Source organism: Malaclemys terrapin, chromosome 18 (genome assembly GCF_027887155.1).
Source record: "Malaclemys terrapin pileata isolate rMalTer1 chromosome 18, rMalTer1.hap1, whole genome shotgun sequence".
NCBI lineage: Eukaryota > Metazoa > Chordata > Testudines > Emydidae > Malaclemys > Malaclemys terrapin.
In genome coordinates this window covers 13496245-13518198 of record NC_071522.1, presented here as the reverse complement: position 1 = coordinate 13518198, position 21954 = coordinate 13496245, and the positions used below count along the sequence as shown (strand labels likewise).

At 41.5% G+C, this 21954-nt stretch overlaps 1 protein-coding gene across 1 annotated transcript in view; it reads right to left on the bottom strand.

Annotated features, from left to right (window-relative positions):
* CALN1 (calneuron 1) overlaps window positions 1–21954 on the bottom strand; it is a 172877-nt gene that overhangs the window by 90771 nt on the left and 60152 nt on the right. Inside the window, exon 3 of the mRNA XM_054008580.1 lies at window positions 7794–7937. Within this exon, the coding sequence (XP_053864555.1) occupies window positions 7794–7937 (144 nt within the window). The remainder of the gene's footprint in view (window positions 1–7793; window positions 7938–21954) is intronic.

The following is a 21954-nucleotide window of genomic DNA, read 5'->3' as shown; positions in this document are numbered from 1 at the left end:
CATGTCCGGGAAAAAACGGACGTATGGTAACCCTACTATATCACCTTCATTAGAGTAGTATCTCAGCCCCTTTCGATAGCGAGTAAAGCAATACGACTGTAGTCATTTATTAGGTTTCCTTAGAGACCTGAAATATTCACAATATATTATTTTCCCCCCTTTTTTTTTTTTTTTTTTACTGTTAAAAATAAAGCTAAGGGGAAAATATTTCCCTCTGCAGCAGCCACCCTTCTTCTTGGCTGAAATATACCTTTGAAAATGGTAAGGAGACTTTAAAAATTAAAAAAATAAGCAGCAGCCCTTTTAAAGAAATTCAATAACTGCGCTGACCTGCAGTGCCTGCCTCCAGTGAGAGCTGCGGAGTTTGGTATTCAGGGGAAGTATTTTGCATTCAGTCAGGCCGTGCTCGGGAGAAGGCAGCTGGATGCTTACTCCTTCGCAAATGCACAGGGCAGGGAATGTGCTGGTATCATAATATGCTAAATTGTGTTGTTTTCTACCTGACCCACATTATGATAGGAGGGAGGGCAGCGGAGTGGCAGCAGCTCTGTGGAGGTTCCTTTAGCCATTCTGTCTGCATAAGGCTGGTACGGGGAAAATGGCTCAGTTAGCCTGGGGGGAAGCAAATGCACCAGTGTTCCCAATGGCTGATGCAAACATTAGCAAGGTCACGTACCCCCAGCATCTGCTTCCAGACTTTACCACCTGGTGCACAGTAGGGCAGGTCCTTGCAGGGGTGCTTCCAGGCTACCTGGGGCTGACAAACACCATCAGTTGATATTCAGCCATCCTCCCTCCCTACCCTGTAGCCCAGGGGTTTTCACACTTCATTGCACTGAGACCTTCTGACAACAACAATGACTACATGACCCCAGGAGGGCGGGACCAGAGCCTGAACCCGTCTGAACCCCGCCGTCCCGCGTAGGGAGGGGAACAAAACCGAAGCCCAAGACCCGCCACCCCGGGTGAGGGGCCTGTAGCCTGAGCCCCGCCACTTAGGGCTCAAGCCCTTGGGCTTCGGCCCCGGGCAGAGGAGCTCAGGCTTCAGCCCCAGACGGTGGGACTCAGGCTTTGTCCCCAGGCCTCAGAAGGTCCAACACTAGCCCTGGCGACCCCATTAAAATGGGGTCCCGACCCACTTTGGGGTCCTGACCCACAGTTTCAGAACCGCTGCTCTGGCCGTTACTGTGCTGCCCGGCCCCTGCTTGGATGCATTGAGGGAGAAGAGGGCTCACTGTCTGCCCCCACACAGCACGCCCACCCAAGGGAAGGCAGAATTTAGCCACACGTGAAAAGTGAATATGTTGCTCTCCCTATAATCTCAGACACCCCCCTTAAGGTCAGGGGGAAGATAGTGCCCAACAAACTTTTGCGTGTTACCCCTTTACCTAACATGCACAACAAAGCATTGTCCTGGAAGCCTTCTGGGGACCCTTTCACGTGGTCAGTTGCTACGGGGGAGCTGCCTGTTGAAAGTGGGTTCCTTAGTGCAGATTTCATTATGAGCGTGCACATTCCTATCTGCAGATACCTTGTTTCATTTGCTAGACCCAGAACTGCAGCAGCGGCACAAAGAGCAGGATTCAAACACACTCGCTTCCCAGCTCCGGCCAGTCTTCTAGCCCGTAACCCTATTCCCTGGTGAGGTTCACTTTGCCTCTTCCATATAAAACAACAGGGCCCACAGCATAACAGGCAGAACTATAGCATATAACTACCATGAAGTAAAGTACTAACCACACCATGATAATAAGTATGTGGTCGCTTGTAACTTCACGGTTGTCACCACAGGCACACCATCTTTGTCATCCCAGCAAGGACAGAACTCAGATCTTATAGCTCTGAACTCACATGTCTCTACCACTTGAGTTAAGAACATCTCTGTCTGCGCTACAGGGTTTGACACTCAAATGAGCAATTCCAACGCCATCCCTAAGAGGGCAGCAGCACAGATACACATAATCCAGTTTGTTTCACTACACTAGAATACAAATCCATTCTAAATAATGTTCGTTCAGAATCATCAGCCTATATAAGCCCAAAGGACACCAACATTTCAGCTCAAACTGCTTTCATTGAGATTATGGGTTTGTGAATCAGTTCAAGTTTTCTACTTTACCAAGCACCATCCCTTTATCTTAATCTCATCCCAAAGACGTTCCCATCTCCTGTCAACTGTGTCCATTGCTCTGACAAATTATTCATGTCCATCCCTGCTCTTGTCATCATCACATCTGTTGCATCCACGCCTCCATAGTTATACTCTTTATACCTGAAAAAAGTTCCACCATGAAGTTTTTGTGTCATTATCTTTTTAATGAATTAACTAGACGCTTACTCTTTTCTACCATGCAGTCGTTTTGTGGGATAATATGCTCATAAGAACCAAAAGGAAAATAAAAAGCTTTTTTTTTTTTTCCTCCAGAGCAAGTGGCAAGAACAACCAGGACATAATCGATTCCAATAAAAGAAAATGCAATTCAAAATAAATCATTACACTGTGGCCAAACTGAATAATTCACAACTGAAAGCGAATTTCAAGAGAGGTATTTGAGAAACTTCTCTCTCTGTTCCAACTGTCCTAAGAATCCTTCTGAGAGAGTACAGTACAATATATGCTTCGATGCACCATTGCAGATGATTCTAAACTGGGGTTAGGATTAGATCATACAAACTGGAAAAGTCAGCATTGGTCGGCACTTGGATGGGAAAACTCCAGAGAAAAATTCAGTCTACTGATGCAAGTTCTTTTGGTGGGTCTCTTTTCTTTATCTCAATAATAAACTAATGCCCCAACATGGTGTTACGGGACACTGGACTGCTGCAAACATGGTGTTGCTGAAAACTCATGGGCATTAAAGACTGCATGGCACTTTTACTGAGGTATTGGTCAAATTCCAGTTTGGACAATTACCACTTCTACTTAGAATTCTACTAGCATTTTCTACCTAACCTAACTTTTGCCTGCTTTTTCAATGGGATATAAAATTCTCCTTTATTTCTGTCCTAACCTGTTATGTGGTTACGCTTTGCATTGTTAAACAACTACCACGTTACAACCCCAGAAGTAGCTGCTTTTCAGTGGGATAGGAAGTGATTCCTGTATAATCTGTCAATCGGGTGACCAGAGAGCAAGAGTGAAAAATCAGGACACTTCCCTTTTGGGGTGGTGGTGGTGTATAGTTGCAGATATAAGACAAAGCCCCGAATTTTGGGATGGTCACGATAATATCAGGACACCTGGTCACCCTACCTGTGAAGCACTATGAGATCCTTCAGGACAATGGCGACTATGTAGATGAAACATGCTGCTGTTATTTTACTTTAGGATGAGTGCCAAGCCATCAAAAACTGTCCACATTATTCATGCTGGTGGCTCTAATTTATAAACACAAATTCATCCAATCAGGGTAAGACAAACTTGCTCCCGGGCTAAGGCTTCTATTCATTTTCAACCTGAAACAGATTTTTAATAGCTGTGTTCTCATTCTCAACCCCCTTACAAAATGGGGTTCATACAGGAATGGAAAAGCCGACTGCTTCTGGTTGTGTCATTATAATCAATTTGTCAGCTAATTAAGGCAAGGCAGATACAGTTCCTCTGCCATCTTGCAATCCAAAGATACTCCCAAGGTACTGTCCGATAAAAACATTATGTTTGTACTAGGTCCGCACAGACTGGTTCAGATTACACATAAATCACTGCCAATTTTATTACCTTACTATTAGCAGGCCCTGTCATCAGCCTACTGGGGAGAAGCACATATCTGGCTAACATATCCACGTGCACATTATATCTTTATCAGTCATATACCCCCAAATGCACAGAGGGTTTATTGTCTTTTCCGTAGCGCTCACGTACTGTGGGGGTCTTATGATTGCACACTGTACAGAATGATTTATCATGCAACCTGGCATCCCAACTGAGATAAATGTAGGCAAAGCACTGCCAAGAGCTTCAGTTTTCTGGCTTTATTCTGACAAAGTGCTGCATTCCTCATCAGGAATATATGACAGAGAGAAACTTGGCTGGGTAGATCTATATCTGCAAGTACAGGGCCTGAGTCGAAGCCCAGATAAGTCAATTTCCGTTGACTTCATTGGACTTTGGATCAGGCCCAGAGTACCCAACAATCCCCATTGAGACATCAAGAGAAAGGAAGGGAAGCGAGTTATACGGTTTCAGGTTCTCATTACATGTTTCAAGATAAGCTGTGGAACAGAGCAATCCATTAAAGAAAAGAAAACCTTGAGCTGCATTGTGTTAGCTCAGTTTGCAGCCTAAATAAATTCTCATAATATTCCTACCCACCCCCAGCTCCTGCACTGCCTAAAGAATTTTCCCTACTAATCTTTCTGTTTTGTTTTTGTCTTTTTAAACTCTGGGTCCACTTATCCTTTACCCACATTGGAAAGCATAATCCCAACTATCCATATAAAATGATGGGGTCTAAATTAGCTGTTACCACTCAGGAAAGAGATCTTGGAGTCACTGTGGATAGTTCTCTGAAAACATCCACTCAATGTTCAGCAGCAGTCAAAAAAGCTAACAGACTCCTGGGAATAATTAAGCAAGGGATAGATAACAGGACAGAAAATATCATGTTGTCTCTATATAAATCCATAGTACGCCCACATCTTGACTACTGTTTGCAGATGTGGTTGCCCCATCTCAAAAAAGACATATTGGAATTAGAAAAGGTTCAGAAAAGGGAAACAAAAATGATTAGGGGTATGGAATGACTTCCATATGAGGAAAGATTAATAAGACTTGGACTTTTCAGCTTGGAAAAGAGACGGCTAAGGGGAGATATGATTAAGGTCTATAAAATCATCAATTGAGTAGAGAAAGTAGATAAGGAAGTGTTGTTTACTACTTCTCATAACATAAGAACTAGGGATCACCAAATGAAATTAATAGGCAGCAGGTTTAAAACAAATAAAAGGAAGTATTTTTTCACACAACGCACACTCAACCTGTGGAACTCCTTGCCAGAGGATGTTGTGAAGGCCAAGACTATAACAGATTTAAAAAAAGAACTAGATAAATTCATGGAGGACAGGTCCATCAATGGCTATTAGCCGGGATGGGCAGGGAAGGTGTCCCTGGCCTGTGTTTGCCAGAAGCTGGGAATGAGCAACAGGGGATGGATCACTTGATGATTACCTGTTGTGTTCATTTCCTCTGGGGCACCTGGCATTGGTCAGAAGACAGCATATTGGGCTAGATGGACCTTTGGTCTGACCCAGTAGGGCCGTTCTTATGTTCTTTACATCACATGCATGTGTCTTCTCATCCAGAAACTCTTCAGTCAAAATACTATGAAAATAGGCACCTTAGAAACATGAATAATTAATAATAAACAACACAGCTAGAAAAGCTAGATCGGGATGGGTGAATTGGCTCAGATACAAGACTCACCTCCCAATCTTTATGCAAAACTCACATTGAAACTTTGTCAAAGGTCTCAGAAGTTCATTTAATTTATTCCCCTCTTTTACCTTTTCATGCCACCTCTGCACTTACAGGTCCCAGCCATACTAGAAGTGGAAATGACAGCATGCCAGAGATCTCCATAGCTTCCAGATATCAGGAATGAGAGAATAACAGGAGATGGACCGGAGTTGAAGTCATTATCCAAATCATTCTTTGTACTAAAAACTTCGGGCTCAGCTAAAATAGTGTATGAATCTGTACCGTATCATTTTGTAAAACCTAAAGCAAAATCACCCTTATGGAAGAATCCAGTAGAATTTAATAGGATGAACACAATAGTGCTCTATAGAAACTATTCTTAAAACGTATAGAATTTTTTTCAAAAGAATGAGATACTTTCCACTATTTTTAAAATCCACCGTATGGAATCCATTTTCTATTGATTTCTATCCCTGCTATAGAATTCTATGGGATACTTTGAACATTCTATAGAAAGGTTATCATGCTCTTTTACATTCCATAGAGGTGTTTTCGCCCTCTTTAATTACAAGAGAATGAGAGAACCTGTGATCATGGTATATCTGTCCTAACTGGAAACAGAAAGTACCAAAAATCATGTGAGAAATTCTGTGCCCATTAGATACCAACAGCTTGCCAAGCAGGTGCTTGGAGCGGCCACTCCAGAGAGGGGCGGCACGTCCAGCTATTCGGTGGCAATTCGGCGGAGGGTCCCTCACTCCAGCTCAGAGCGAAGGACCTTCCGCCGAATTGCCACCGCAGATCCGATCGCAGCTTTTTTTTTTTTTTTTTTTTTTTTGCGCCGCTTTGGGCGGCAAAAACCCTGGAGCCGGCCGTGGATTCCAAGCCCAATTTCTAAGCCAAAGCAGCATATGAACTAAACCTAGGAAACATCTGAAGTTTGCCCTTCGCTCACACATTTGTAACAAGGAGCAAATTTTATTTAAAAGCAGCATTTTATTAGCTATACTCCATAGTGCATCTGTTGCCCACGAAGAATACCAACACTCTCAACTTAACATTTGCAGATTTAGAATACTCTTCATTTGTAAAACTTCTTTAGATGACCAGAAAGATTTTACTATAAAAAACAAACACTAAAACCAAAAACCCACCAAATTTTCTGCAGCCTGACATGATTAATGTATCTGTACTGCATACACGATAATGTTTTCCATTTGGCTTTGCACCATTTCGTATAATTTTTCAACGCTGTTATGTGCCTTTGCAGAAACAGGAGAGAAGAGCTGCCCATTAGTCCAGCATCTATGCACGTTTTAGCTGTTAGAAAAGCATTTACCTTTCTGACCTATAACTCTAAGGACATTTTAAAGATGGCTCCTTATTCTGAGCTAGTATGATTGCAGGTGTACGTCAGCTAAGAGAGTCCCCCCATGGTTCCAAAAGCCTTGATGTCCTATTCCTCTATTCATAATTGGTTCCTTTTCTTTTATTATATGTTAGTAATATTTGAAGGAGATCTCTCCACAGGGCCTCGTTCCATCCTTTTCAAAGCCTTGCTCATCAAAACTTCCAAAACTTCCACATTTCAGACACAGCATGAGAAAGCCCCACCGACAGCACCTTTCACTTGCAAGCTATGCATGATGCAGCAGAATTACATCATGGCTTATAAAGGACTGGATTGCTCAGAGGCGTGGAGCAATCAAGACACAGATAACGGGCTACAAAGCCTTCCAACGCAAGGTCACTGGTTCAAAGGCAGCCCAGAAATAACCAAAAAGTCCTCACAATTGATATCTGTTTAGTGACTGAATCAAACATGTTTAGTGGTTTTAGTCTAACTCTCAGTGAACAAGCATCCACAAAACCACCACCAGGACTACCTCTAATTGGCACAGCAGAGAAGCCAAGTATTTGAATGTGTTATGGGAACGGAGCTACCCTCTCATTCCTAGAGGTGGTCAGAATAGAGTCATATAGCAGGGACAGTGTGGGGAAGCTTGCACCACTGTTGTACCTGGTCTGTGAATGAATAAAGGATTTCAGTTTCCTGGGTTATCAGCTGACACCTTTCATGAGCACCGTATTCACAATACATATCTGAAAACAAAACTAAGGAGGAAATGGCTTAGCGGGATACTTTGAAAGGCACTATTTTGCTGCTTCCACCTGGACATTGCTTGGAAATTATAGGGCAGTCCTATCTGCTAGTGAAAATCTGTTTGTAAAGGTTTCATCTGGAGAATTTTATAAGGTGAGGCAGTATGGTCTAACGGATATGGCATAGGACAGGGAGTCGGGAGTCCTGCGTTCTATTTCTGTCTCTGCTATTGAACTCATGTGGGACCTTGCACCAGCCATAACGACGACTTACCATCCATATCAAGGCGCTGCATGATAATTGCCAATTCCACCTCACTAGGCATGTATCCCAAAGAACGCATAGCCATGCCCAGCTCCTGCTTGGAGATAAAGCCATTCCCATCCCTGTCCAGCACCCGAAAGGCTTCACGGATTTCTGCAATAATGAAGAAAAGAAGAAAGGTGAAATAGCATCACGGTGCATTAACCTCTCCATGCATGGAATATACATCTCTCTTTATTATATCAATGAGATGTTTGTTAATGTTCCAGTAATAGTAACCAGGATATATAAAGATATAGATAAAAAAAATCTCCTGGTTTGAGGTTTGACCCTCAAGTTTTCAGGCATAAGACAACCACTAGGAATCCAAAAGTAATTTGTCCCTAGGCAAATTATTGCATAAATATTTATTTGAGGTTTTTCTGAATCTCTCTGCAGCATCTGATTCTGAGCTGTGTGTGAAATGGGATGGACTGTTCTGGGTGGACTGTTCTGATCTAGTTTGGCTATTCCTATGTTTCTAGAATTATAATCATCACACCAACCCTGGAATACAACAGACTCGGCGTGCTTTTCAGAAAAAGTAATGAATTAAGCCTGTCAGCACATTTGTAAGGCAGATAAGTTTTGTCCGTCATACAAGCAGGGTCATAAAACCATGACCTTGTCGCAGGGTAAGAGAACCTAGGCACACTCCTCTGCTACATGCAGATTCATATAACCTAAGCATGACCCTTTAATGAGGTCACCCACATCACCACAATGTCTCTCCACTATTACACAAAGTCGCATCAATCTAAATAGGAGATTTTTGGCTCCAGCCAATAACATGTTTGGCCCAAAAAACTGCCTTTGGAAGTTGAATCTCTCTCGTAGAAGATTCTTATCTCCCAAATGAAGCCCTAAATACTCATTTTCTTTCTTGTCTGATAAATCATGATATATACCTTTAAAACCACCTCCAGGCAATTTCCACCACCCCACTACTTTTCATGGCATTCCTCTAATTTATAACTGTTTTACAGCTATAAACAGCCACAGATCAATAAAAATGCTGTGAGAACCAGAGAAATCATCCATCATTCTTCCCAACCCTGGCTCAGTTTTTGACATCTGATATTGTTTTTGTTTTAAATCTGACATTCACACCTCAAGCCTTTCATAGCCGCTTTAAACTCCATACTGCTCAGTCATTCCCTATCCTGGAGTGTCCATGTTCTGCCAATGCATTAAGGGCACTGATGGTTATCCAAGTTTGACATACTTCAGGGCTTTCTTGACATTGAAGTTTCACCATCAAATTCCTCAATGGTCATGACTGCTTAAAATGCAGGACATTTGGTTCACGTCAATTCTGGAGTTTCAGCCAGCTGGGAAGCCTTCCTACTTTAAGGGATTTGTGGTTTGTTTTGTTAAATAGGTTTGTCTTTTCAACAAGCATTTGGAAAGAAAACATAGGATGTTTTATTAAACACCTTTCAGGGAGATAATCAGCTATTAACAGGTTCAGTAATCTCACGTCAATCAGCTCTTTATAATCTCTGCTAGGATACGAACACATTCCTTATTTAACATGTCATCAGTTATGTTTATCTTACTTGTGCATTGTTTGCAAGGATGTTGACTGATCAGTTTCAGTTTACCCAGGGCCATAATGTACCTTTCAGTAATAAAACCTACAAGAAAGGCAGATGACTCCGGGAAACTCTGTCTGGTGAACCACAGACTTTCTGATGAATGTTCTCTTGAAGGGGGATGGTTCAGGGAACCCCAGAGGAGCCCAGTGCCCACTCTCCTAAAGAGAGGCATGGAGCAGAAGTCAATATTGCTAGTACCCATACTGTATTCACTCACATGGGTCCCAGAGGGAGCATTCCAAGGTGGATGGCCACTCCTCACCAACATGCTATTTCCAACTGCACAAAGTAGGATTCTGAAGATTACTGGGAAAGTAGGAACATGACATAGAGGTGAGTTTCCCTCATCGGCTTTCACTGCCCTAGCTCTATCCACTTTGCTCCCCTTTGCCCATGGGGATGTGCAATGAGCCACTTATCTGCACAAATATTTCTTTGTATTATAACTGTCTCCTGCAGGACTTATGGATCGTATTGCATGGCTGGTGCCTCTGTGGCCTTTGCTTTTGCAAAATTAATAAAGTGTATATACTTAAACAGATGAAAAGGTGGCTGGTTGGAAAACAGGGCTCTTTTCACTGCAGAAAATTTAATCTTCAGCAAAAAACTAAAAATAAAAATATTTGTAAAATACTGTTGCAGTGCCTCATTGGAGTTGTAGTTCAGGTGCCTCACGCTCCCATTCTCCCAGAGACTGGGCTCCTTGGTCAGACTACATTTCCCATGATCCACCATGATGCTCCCAGGGGAGAAGAGGTGGTATACCATGTGAGTTCTGTGGCCCCAGTGCATGATGGCAGATGAAAACCAGTTGGGGACCCCAGTCCACAGAGGATAATGAGGACCAAGGGTACCAAACAACAACTCCTATGAGGTATCGTGGCAGCATGTCTGATTCAAGATATTTTAGTTTCAGCTGAAAAATTAAATTTTAATTTTCAGGTGTTTGGTTTTCAATTCAATTCAAAATTAAATTTTCTGCCATAAAACAGTTTCATCAGAAAATTTTCAACTAGCCCAAGGTGGGTTGGACACTAGCCTAGGATTCAGGAGATCGATATTCAATTCGCTCCTTCACCACAGACTCCCTGAGTAACCCTGGGCAAGTGTCTTACTTTCTTGTGCCTCGGTTCCCCATCTGACTAATGGGAATACTAGTGCCCTGCAGGGAATCAGTTACAATAATAATGGAAGAGCTGATGATATCATAGCTCACAGTGGTAGGCTGCAGTGACTTAATTATTTTCTAATAATTCTTTTAAAGCCCAAAGACAGCTTCTAAATCACAATAAGTCAAAGTTCACACATACACCACCGTTGCTTTGACAAAATCTATTGTGCCTTATGCTATCTTATACTATGGGATAATTCCATGTTTGGGTGGTTGTTTTTTAAATCGCCTTTTATATGTCATCCATATAAGGCCTGATCCAAAACCCACTGAAGTCAAAGGGAAGATTCCCGTTAATGTCAGTGGGCATTGGATCAGACCCATAATAGCTATATTTTCAGTTCCTACAGGAATTAACTATGGCCTCTTTATTCATAAGTGAAAGATAGATGCTACCAGGGCTGGCTCTAGCATTTTTGCCGCCCCGGGCAGCGCAAAAAAAAAAAAAAAAAGTTGCGATCTACAGCGGCAATTCGGCAGCAGGTCCTTTGCTCCCCTCTTCATTGGCCGCCCCAGGCACCTGCTTGCTAGGCTGGTGCCGGCCCTGGATGCACTGGAATCACAATAATGTAAAGTGATGACGAGTCTGTTCAAATCAAGCAGAGCTGGAAGTTTCAGTACATAAAGCCTTTGGAGTAGCAATGAATCCCGTTAGACACTGCCAGCTCGAGTGAGATCTATTTTCATATGCTGGGCTGAAAACTGAAGCGCAGTAAATATTACAGTGGAATCCATTCATTTAAAAAAAATAATCTTTTGACAGCTTAAAAAAAAGCAAATCAGAACTAAAAATACAGTAGGAAACTAACAAAATGTTTTTTAAAGGAAAATATCAGGCGTTAACCGCAGAAAACTTTACAAGCTGCAACGTGAAAGCACTTAAACATGAATAATCTACATTCATCTATTGACTTCAGTGTAGGATTTCTTAATCCCAACATATGGCAGGTTTCATTGATTTCATTGGGAGTACTCACATGGTTAAGTGCTTTGCTGAATCAGGGCCTTGGTCAGAATCCCGACATAAACTTCAATTCAAGCTATTCCACAGCCTTCAGAAAAATGAACTTTTAACTTTTAACCGAGTCTGAAATATCAACTTCTGACCCCAAACCTACCTATTTTCACTCATGTCTATAAATAGCACTTCCTAGTGTAAGTATATTAGGGGAGCTATAAATAGGTTGTACTCAAAGTACAAAAAGCAGCTATACTTCAGTAAGTGCCTCCTTTGTATACTTGTATGTAACTCCACCTCAAACATTTTTTTCTTTGTAGCACTCTTTGATTCTGCTCTCCAACAGACTCCCTGTTACTGTTCGACACATCACCTAACTTAAAAGTCACACGGCTCTGGTTCCTTTTCGGGTATAGTCAAGCCAACTCTATTAGCTAACGGGTACAGAACCACAGTTCCCAAACTGTGGTCTCTGAACCTGTGGATCACAAGGTTCTGGTTCCCCCTTTTTGTTACCAGCCGTTAAATATCATTAACAGAAGCTAAAAATACATCAATACTTCCCTTATATCACTTTTCCAAGTGATCACGGTGGTTGCAATGACGACTGATGCTTCTGAATCACAAATGGGACAGGAGGTGCCCATGAAGCAATCACTCAGCAAAGATCCTGTGCACACTATGAAAAATTTGAGAACTCCTTTATTTAGACCAGTGGTTTTCAACCTTTTTTCATGTGCGGACCACTAAAAAATTTCACATTGAAGTGCCAGACCCCTTTGGAAATCATAGGCATAGTCTGCAGACTCCCCAGGGTCTGAGGACCACCGGTTGAAAATGACTGATTTAGACTACAGGCCCTTTGGGGACAGGGACTGTTTATTAGAGCACGGCAAATAATTTTCAACAAATAGATTTTTTTTGGTTGAAAAATGCATCTTTCCATGCCCCAAAACTCTCTACAAATTTGGGCCCAATTCAATGAATAATTTCCATGCAGAGAAAAACAGGAACAAAATTTCAAAGAAGACAAAACATTTTATTTCAACCATTGTTTTGACTTTTTTGTTTCAAAATGTTGTGTTTTGAAAATTTCAAAATGTTGACGTTGACTTCAAATTTAGCCAGATTAAAAAGAAAACAAAAAATGGTAAAACAGCCAAATGCTGACAAATCAAAACCAAAACACAAATTATTTCGAGTAAATCAAAATATTTTAATTGGCACTAAATAAATTAAAAAAAAATTTTTTTCATTCAAATCAAACCAAAATGTTTCAGTTGATTCAAAACAAATTTATGTGTTTCAGCAAAAAAATTCAATTTGAACCAGATTCTTTTTTCAGAGTTTTTCATTCGGTGCTCAAACTGAAAATTCCATTATTTGCTCAGGTCTACTACTCTGGGTTTGTACAGTGCCCACCACAGGGTAGCCCCAATTTTGGCTAGTCCCCAGGCACAACCATAATAAACATAGTCATGATAATAGTATAGAAGAATAAGGGCCAGACTGTGACCGGAGGGTAGCACAGATTGACACTGCTCCAGAAGGGTGAAGCCTCTTACCCAACCCTTCTGGAGAAGCGACCAGTGGGGGTGCACTAGTTCCAAGCAGTCCTGTGCAGGGGCTGGCCATACTGTAGCAAGCGACAGGTCTGTTCAAGTTCTACTGGTTTCCACTAGGGATTTTAGTATATTCCCATGCCCATGTATATTACTTGGCATCACTTTGTATGGCTGTCACCCTCCAGTCTGACGTATGTAGTTTACCTCGCAAACCCAGAAAACGCAAATAGAACTACACATGAAGAGAAGGTGGTAGTTAAGTATCTGGGGATTTTAATATTGGGTGACTGTGTGTGAGATAGATGCAAGACCTTAGAAACATGGACACTTCCAAACACTATTATATTGAGATGGGCCAGATGCTACAGGCTCAGGGATTAGTCACACGCTTTTGTATCTATAAATGTTATATGCATCATTGTGAGCGAAGGATGGTATTCTATGTCTATGGGGGAGGGTCACAGAGCTTCCGCCAAGAACTAAAATCATTGGGGGGTAATTATGCGGATCCTGGGGCAGGTAAAGAACCCTTGGAGTGAATGAACTGCATTGAATTCAGACCTGTTTCAAGTGGCCGAGACAAGGAGAGAGCCGGTAATATAAGGGTCAGCCTGAACTGGCTGACTAAACCCTCTTTTTGATCCAACAATTGACATGAGATTGTAACCAAGAGGGCAAAACACTGCTGGAAGGATTGGAAGACTTGAATCTGCCAGGGCCTCCATGTGGAAAATAGGAGACACCTGGTCAGCTTTGCATGCGAGTAGACTGTTTATTCTCTTAAATGTCCTTTCTGTAATGCTTTTGCCCTAAAATAAATGTGTTGTGCTTTATGAAAGCTGCTTGGTCACTGGTAACCCTGTCATTTTTCCTGAGACAGGGACAGACCTTCTGGGATCAGTACAGTGGATTACATGGGGACTGAAACTTAAATCCCTCATCTACAGACTGAGACACATGTCCTTGCCCATAGAGAGGTGATGGCTGAACTCTGAGACTCTATGGGGTGTCCTTGAGCAGATCTGTAGAGGCCAGAGATGCAGTTAACCCCAGAACCATGACAGTGTGTTCCAGCAGTAACAGCACTGGACTGAGACTAAGGAAATTTCAGTTCTTCAGGGTGATATCGGGAAGTCACTGCCCCAACTTGTGCCTTTGTTTCCCCATCTGTAAAATGGAGATAATGACCTTGGATCTTCCTTGTAAAGAGCTTTAAGATCTAAGGATGAAAAGTGCATTGCTCTTCTGCCACTCAGTCTAAGGACAGAGAAATAACACCATGCACAACAGGTTAGACTGAATAGCAGAAAACAACAAAAATGAGATTCAGCTGGAAAAATGCAAAATCACTGAATTAGGGACAAACAACACGAAACAGATAATTCAGGAGAGGGAAGGACTAGAGAAGTATTAATGCAGAAAGAAATCTAGAGTATATTCATTATTTGTTTATTTTATTGACTCATTGCAATGTATAATTCTATGATTCATTTCCAGGTGCAAGTTCTGTAGTGACTTAACCAAAAAGCATCTCCATTTCAGAAGAAAACCAGTGAATCTGGCTCAAAGAGCAACCTGTACAGAAAGTCAAAACTTTTCAACCTTCTCTATCATCTAGAGGTCACAGGTTTTGTGGATGTTTGCTTCAGCTTCTGTTTGTTGTTTTTAAAACACATTTCTCATGATGGTTTAGCCTGCTATTTCCCCCCCTCTGATGATTTATGTTCTACAAGTGCTAAAGGGTACAGTACTCATTTCTCAGAGTTATTTGAGCATGCAAGGGTTTTTGTTTTTAATTAATTTCCACTCTCTGATTGCATTTAACATCTGCACCTTCTAGCTTTTTGTTATTAGGCAGCACATGGCAATTCTATTACGTCCCAAATTCCTCTGGGATGAAAGAAAGAACAATCCGGTGAAATAAGAATTTTTTAATTTTTGTTGTGAGGGGCATGAAAGTAGACAGCTATCATCGTTCTGACTTGACATCCAGTCTAGCAAGTCATAAATTCTCTTCATCTACATCTGACTCTATGAAGATTCAAAGGCTACTTCCCCCTTTACATGAGTTACTCTGAATCAGTTTCTTTCGATGCATTTCATGTCAGAAAAGCCATTCACAGAGGTAGCTGTTTTGGTGATGTTTGATATTGTTTTTCCTTTAAAACTTCCTGAGTTTTCTTACCTACAATTCAGCAATACATTTATTTACAGGAAATCCCTATATGACTGGTAACGAGCAGCAATCCTCATTATTTCTTGTTGCATATACTGATCCAGAGTGAATCACAACTCTCTGTGAAACAAATTCTACTTGGGAAATCACTGCCTGCTAACTAGCCTCAGGCCTTGCAGATGGTTTCAATATATTTGATAAGTTATAAATAGCCATGTAATAAATTTGTAATTACACTGCAAGTGTTGACCACATTAAGTGCTATGTAATCACTATCCAATCATTTCTGTCATTGTAACATGGGTAGCAATCCTACATCCCTTATGTTTGCCAGTAGATAGTTTCCTTGGCTTCAATGCAGCTTTGGGTTCTAAAGTATAAATACGTGATCTAAAAGCTGCCAATTTTATATCCTTCGTTGTCTAGTAAATAAGTTTAACAATTACTAGAGCTGGTCAAAAATTAGAATTTCCATCCCTTGGGAAATTGTGATATTACCACATTTGTTTTCATCCCAAATCGGGATGAAGTGTCAAAATATCTTTTTTTAAAAATTGGTAGAATGGAAAGTTCTGAAAAATTTTGATTTAGAAATGTCAAAATGTTTTGTTTTGATAGAAATGAAACATTACAGCACTATTGGATCAAAATGTTTCTTTTTGACACTGAACTGTGTCTGTCAGAGCTGTCACAGCGTCTCTTGGGAGTTGTAGTTCACGTATCTCATACCCCCATTTTCCTTTATGGACTGGGCTCCCTGGAGAGAGGACGTCTCCCATGATGCACTGTGCTGGTTCCACCAGAGGACAGACTGCTGTGCATCATGGAAATGTACTCTAGCCAGGGACACCGCTCATACAGGAGAATGGGGGCATGAGGCACTTGAACTACTATTCCCAAGAGGCACCATGGCAGCTCAGCTGGACACAGAGTAATGTCAAATTGACCCAAACTAAATGTTTTGATTCGTTTCACAAACTGAAATATTTCAATTTGGGTCGATCCAACCCAAAACATTTCAGTTTGATTTTCCTAGTGAAAAATAGTGGGGTGGGAGAAATGGCAAAACTGAAAGTCCCCATGAAAATTCTGATTTTGCGGGAAACTGCATTTTTAATTGAAAAAGCATTTAGATGGAAAATTCCCAGCCACTCTAATAATTACCAAATAATCTTCAGGTTACTATCACATAAATGCACCAAATAAAGGATATGTTTTTTTAAACGATAATAAATGTCATAGTTTCAGGGTAATTTCCCCTGTATTCCCCATCCGTCATCCCTTGAGGGCATGTACCAAAAGGTTTCCGGCTCACAGCTGTCACCTTTTCTGGGCAGCGAGTCTTACTCGCTCCTAACCAGGGCTTTTAAGGCTGCACAGCGTCCTGTCTTCTACTGCGATATCCCCAGCAAGCCAGTGTTCCTAAAGCTTGTGCTTTGTTCTCTCTCCCAGGACTATGAACAGTTCAAGTTACCACACAGCTCTTTCTAAGCAAATACATATATTCTTCAGGTGAAAGCAAATACAGAGAAAACATATAAAAAAACAATAAACATTCCCATATGCATGCTCACAGCTTACCAGAGATCACCCATCGGTTTTAAGGGGCCTAAGTTAGTCCAACCTTCCCTAAAGGTGGACCACAGGTCTTGTCCATTTCCTGGATCAGAAAGAAGTCCTCGAATCAGTTTAAACTCAGGCTAATGAATCCAAAAATCCTTTCTTTGTCTGTTGGTCTCTGGAGAATCCAGTTTGAACTAGCATATGTGAGCTTTCCCAGGTATCTCTGGGTGATTTGTCCTAATCATCACTCACTGTTTTTAGTTCCTGAAGAAGCTGGGGCACCCCTCCCTCATGAAGTAGAATACAATCATACATAAACCATTCAGTTAATACAATGGATCCCAAAGATACTTAAACTTAATTTTAATTCAGTAATGTCTCCCAAGTATATGGCAGGAAGTTGCCATACCTGTCATAGTAAATATTTAGTGCCAGTTATAGGTGGTCCTTAAGGATGTTTATCCGCATAACAGGGCAGACAGCAACACTGCAAACTTCCCATTACCCACCTATTGCCAGGCAAATATGCTTTAATTCTGATCCGGAGGGAACATATAGAGTAGCTTATAATTTTATGAACCTTGCATTGTCTTGTGTTTCAGTGTTCTGCAGAAGAATATGACTGTGAACGCCAGCTGTCAAAAGTGTTTGGAATAGTAGTAACTTGTTTTACATCATTTTATGTCATTCCCATTAGAATTGGCAAGCTACAAGTCTAGTTTTAGCAATTCTCTGAGTAGCATCCTGGACATCTTGGGTCTGTCTCTGGTTATGTTGAAAAGTAAATGGGTGTTTTCCACTGATTTCAACAGGAGCAGGACTGGTACCTTTTTTTACATAGAGGATTAAATCCTGAGCTCACTGAAGTCAATGGCAAAACTCCCATCAGCTTAACTGGGGTCAGGATTTCACCCAGAATGTAACTGCAGGCCTGAACCTGCTTCAACTCAAATCAAAGGAACTCCTTGTCTCTCATTGGTTTCAATGATAGCTGGATCTGGCCCTCAACTGGTGAATGAAATAATGCAGAATAATTCAGTGAGTGGTGATTTTAAATGGTGCACATTTTCCCCTTTGTTTTCAGCTGACCAGGAATAATTTTGCTTTAGTTCCCTGCGTCTGAAATAAGCTTAAAAAAATAAAACACCCATTGATGAACTGCCACAAAAAAATATGTTTGATTCCCAAAGGGCACAGTGCAAATTTAGATTGGTTCTGATTGCTCTGTGGACCACTGCACACAGGTCGCAGTATTATTGATTGCTCAGTCAATTAAAGTCGGTGTGAGGGAAATGTTGGCTAGTCTACCTCAATGTGTTGTTTTTACACCTCAAGAGACCAAACAGATAAATCTGTGCTGAGAAAAACAGCAAGCAAGGAAGGGCATGTCAACAAAGAGGTAAGAAGAGAAAAGTGTAAATCTGTGTTTGCTCCCAGCATATCGATGCTCATTGCAAGCATCAGTGCAAAGATGATGCAACATTACACAGGTGAAAAACATGATTGGCAATAAAGTTCTCTACTAGGAGAGGAACGTTCTTCCTAGCCAACTTACAGCCCAATATGCATCAGAGCTATCATATGGCTCCTGAATGACCTGCACTTTGGACTTCACTAATGCACCCTCTGCCATTCCCAATTCTTCTCAGCCTCACCAGCTTCTCCCTCTCCTCTCCCTAAAACTCACCTGCTGTTCCCAGCCTAGCATTCTTCTCCCAGTTGTTCTAGCTCCTGCTCCCCAACCAGTCCATTCCATCGGTGATAATTTCAGGGCTGATCCTATCTCCTGCCAATCACTATTATCTCTTCTTCTTCTTCGCTGTTTGACAACTTCGTCCAAAGAGCTTCAGCAAGGGTGACAGATTGTCTCTTTCCCAGTTTAAGTGTCAGAAATACTCAGCTTTGCATTCCGTTCTCTCAGCCAAATGGCTCCTAAAATGGGTCTCTTCTTGGGCAGCCCCAACCAAACAAATCATTTATAAATATCAGCATTTGAGACGGATGTTGGCTACATAAGCAAATATCTCATTTTTGTTCTTTGAGTAAAAAGCTTCTTGTTACATGTCTACCCATTTTACGCAAGACCCTGCGGTACATTGTTGTCACTGTGCAATCTCTGAGCTGGAAGTGTGGCCAGTGCTGCATTTAATGCTATTTGCAGAATAGTTCTGTGGTCTCTCCACACAAGCCAAGAGGCTCCAACCCACCCTAACACATGTATAGAGACTTGTGTATTAAATGGAAGAGTCGTATGACCTCTCCTTTTGATTGTTGAACCATCCCACAAAGAACTCTGCATAGAAAAGGAGAAATACCAATTGATTTTTAAACCTGCAGATGGATCCCGAATAGATAATGCCAGCGAGTTCAAAAAAATCTGCATCGAGAGTGACAGTTTCACTCTGGTTTTTTTTGTTTTGTTTTTTACTGTGAATTACTGTGCTGCTGAAAAGTGCGATATTGCCTAGTTCTCGGTTTATCCAAACAGCAGGTAAAACACAAGCAGTGGCAGCATAATCCCCCCAAGGCTCTCGGCCCTGTGAGCTGGAGGGACCACAAGAGTAGGTCACAGGCTCTATGACTCATTCAGCCCTTTCTGATAAGACTGCCAGCGAGGACAGCTGTGTTGGGGGCCTTTTGTGATGTTCACCTGGAAGTGGACTGAGACCGCAAGGGTAATATTTTCAAAGCACAGCTGGGAAAGGAACTCCCAACACTACTTATTATTGATAATGAAAAAGAATTCATAGCCATGAAAACATATGGCCCCTCCCCCACTACAAGTGTCCAGTTAAATAAACAGCCCATTATATTTCCTTTACAGTTTAAAAAACTGCTGTTCAGAAAGCTGAATAAGGAGACAGCTATTCTTCATAGTTTTCCAAAGAAACTCCTCTTTTTCCTTTCCCTCATCATCCTAGTCCCATCCCTTTAGTGGTGACGGAAAGCCCATACCCCCTATTTTACAAACTAATTGAGGAGTCCATAAAACGGAACATCTCAAAATTACAGTAGTTGCACAACAAAACTGCATAGGCTGCAGTACGATCATTCACAAAAATCAGGGTTCCACGGTACCACCATTTATGGACAATGAGTAAAGGCCTATTTTTTCCTCCCATTACATCACTCCAGTTTTTTGCCATGAGTATTCAATCCATGCTCACAAAAATGAAAATGTTTGCTGGATATAATAAAAGTTTAAGACCCTGCTCACGGGCATTTCAAAGACTGATGGTAATTTGATTCAAGATTATTTACCCATGACTCTCATTAATGTCAAAGAGATAATGGTTGGCCATCATTCATTAATTTGCATCCTCTTCGGATTTCTCACTGAAACCGTTTTTGTACAGGTCTTAGTAAAATGACAGCTTCAGTCTGCAATCTTCAAGGCAATAATTGTTTGGGAAATATGACCTCTGTCTTCATTTATAGCTATTTTCCTTCCCTTCATAAAAGTGGATTATTTAGATATTGAAAACTTTCTTTTATAAATTTACTTCCCAATTTTCAAACTTGGGTGCTTAACTCAGGGCATTAAGTTCCACATTTAGGACAACGTCCTTGAAACAGCTATGCAGGGATTGATTTGCTATGGGAACACCTCAAAGTCACCTGGCATTTGGTTCTGACGCGTACAAGAACTTGGGCTTCTTTCTTTTTTTGGAACCAGAGTTTTGTGAGTGCAATTAATTGTGGGTGCAATCATTTGTGGGCAAAAATGATTGAAGTTGGACAGCTTTTTCACCCACGCCAGCACCTTTAAGTAAATCTCCACATGGTTCATTTAACTCCATCAGTTGCCTCATTAAGGACCCTATCATGGGAGCTGCTGAGTGTCTATTCAGCACCTTGTATGATTGGGCCCTAACCTGATCACACTACAACATCTAGATCAGGGGTCAGCAACCTTTCAGAAGTGGTGTGCCGAGTCTTCATTTATTCACTCTAATTTAAGGTTTCGCATGCCAGTAATACATTTTAACATTTTTAGAAGGTCTCTTTCTATATGTCTATAATATATAACTAAACTATTGTTGTATGTAAAGTAAATAAGGTTTTTAAAATGTTTAAGAAGCTTCATTTAAAATTAAATTAAAAGGCAGAGCCCCCCCGGACCAGTGGCCAGAACCCGGGCAGTGTGAGTGCCACTGAAAATCAGCCTTTGGCACGCGTGCCATAGGTTGCCTGCCCTGATCTAGATATTGCATATTATTATTCTATATACTCCTCCATCATAAGCCTGCCCACTTCAAAGACCAATTTCAACCATCCCCATGTTTCCTTTTCAATCAGCAATTTTTACTCCTTGGGCCCCAGATTCACTTCCACTAACTTTGGCCCAAGGCAACAGATTGTCTTGTAAAGACTATAATGTACCTTTGATTTAAGGTTTTTCATTATTAACTTACTTTTCCCCCATGCATTTTCTATTCCCTAACCCTCAAGCAGCCACGGATTTCGTCGTCTTCAAAATAATATTCATTATAACATGTAAATTGCTATACTGGCAGCATGTCTTGTGAAAAGGAGCATAGAGAGTCTGTTGACAAAACCCAATCGAACTTGAACGTGCCCTTTCCGGCTCTCACTCATTATCATCTCTCTTTACTGTGTCAGAGTGAAAGGAAATAGCTTCTCTTTACTCTCGCTCGCTCTCTCTCTATCTATCTTTTTTTTTTTTTTTTTTTTTTTTAAAGGACTATATAGAGCCAGCTACACTGAATCAAAACTTCCCACATAGGCTACACCTACACCACTTTTGGCGGCATGTAGCGTATGCGTAGCTATACGCTGCAGTGAAAAGCAGGTTGCGTCCACACTGCAGGGTGTAACTAGATGCATCAGTGAAAGGCTCTGGCAGGGGGGAGTTGCTGGAGTCTTTGCCCTCTGCTGAAGCCTTTCCCCGATGCCAGAGTCTTTCCCTCTGGTGGAGAAAGGGTCTAGCAATGGGAGTCCTTACCTGCAGTGGGAAGGCACCAGTGATGAGGAGCTGCTGGAATCTTTTCCTGAGGTGGGGAAGGCTCCAGCAGTTTTCCCTCTGGCAAGGAAAGGCTCTAGTGGGTGGGCACTGGGCAAACTACAGCCCGTGGGCCA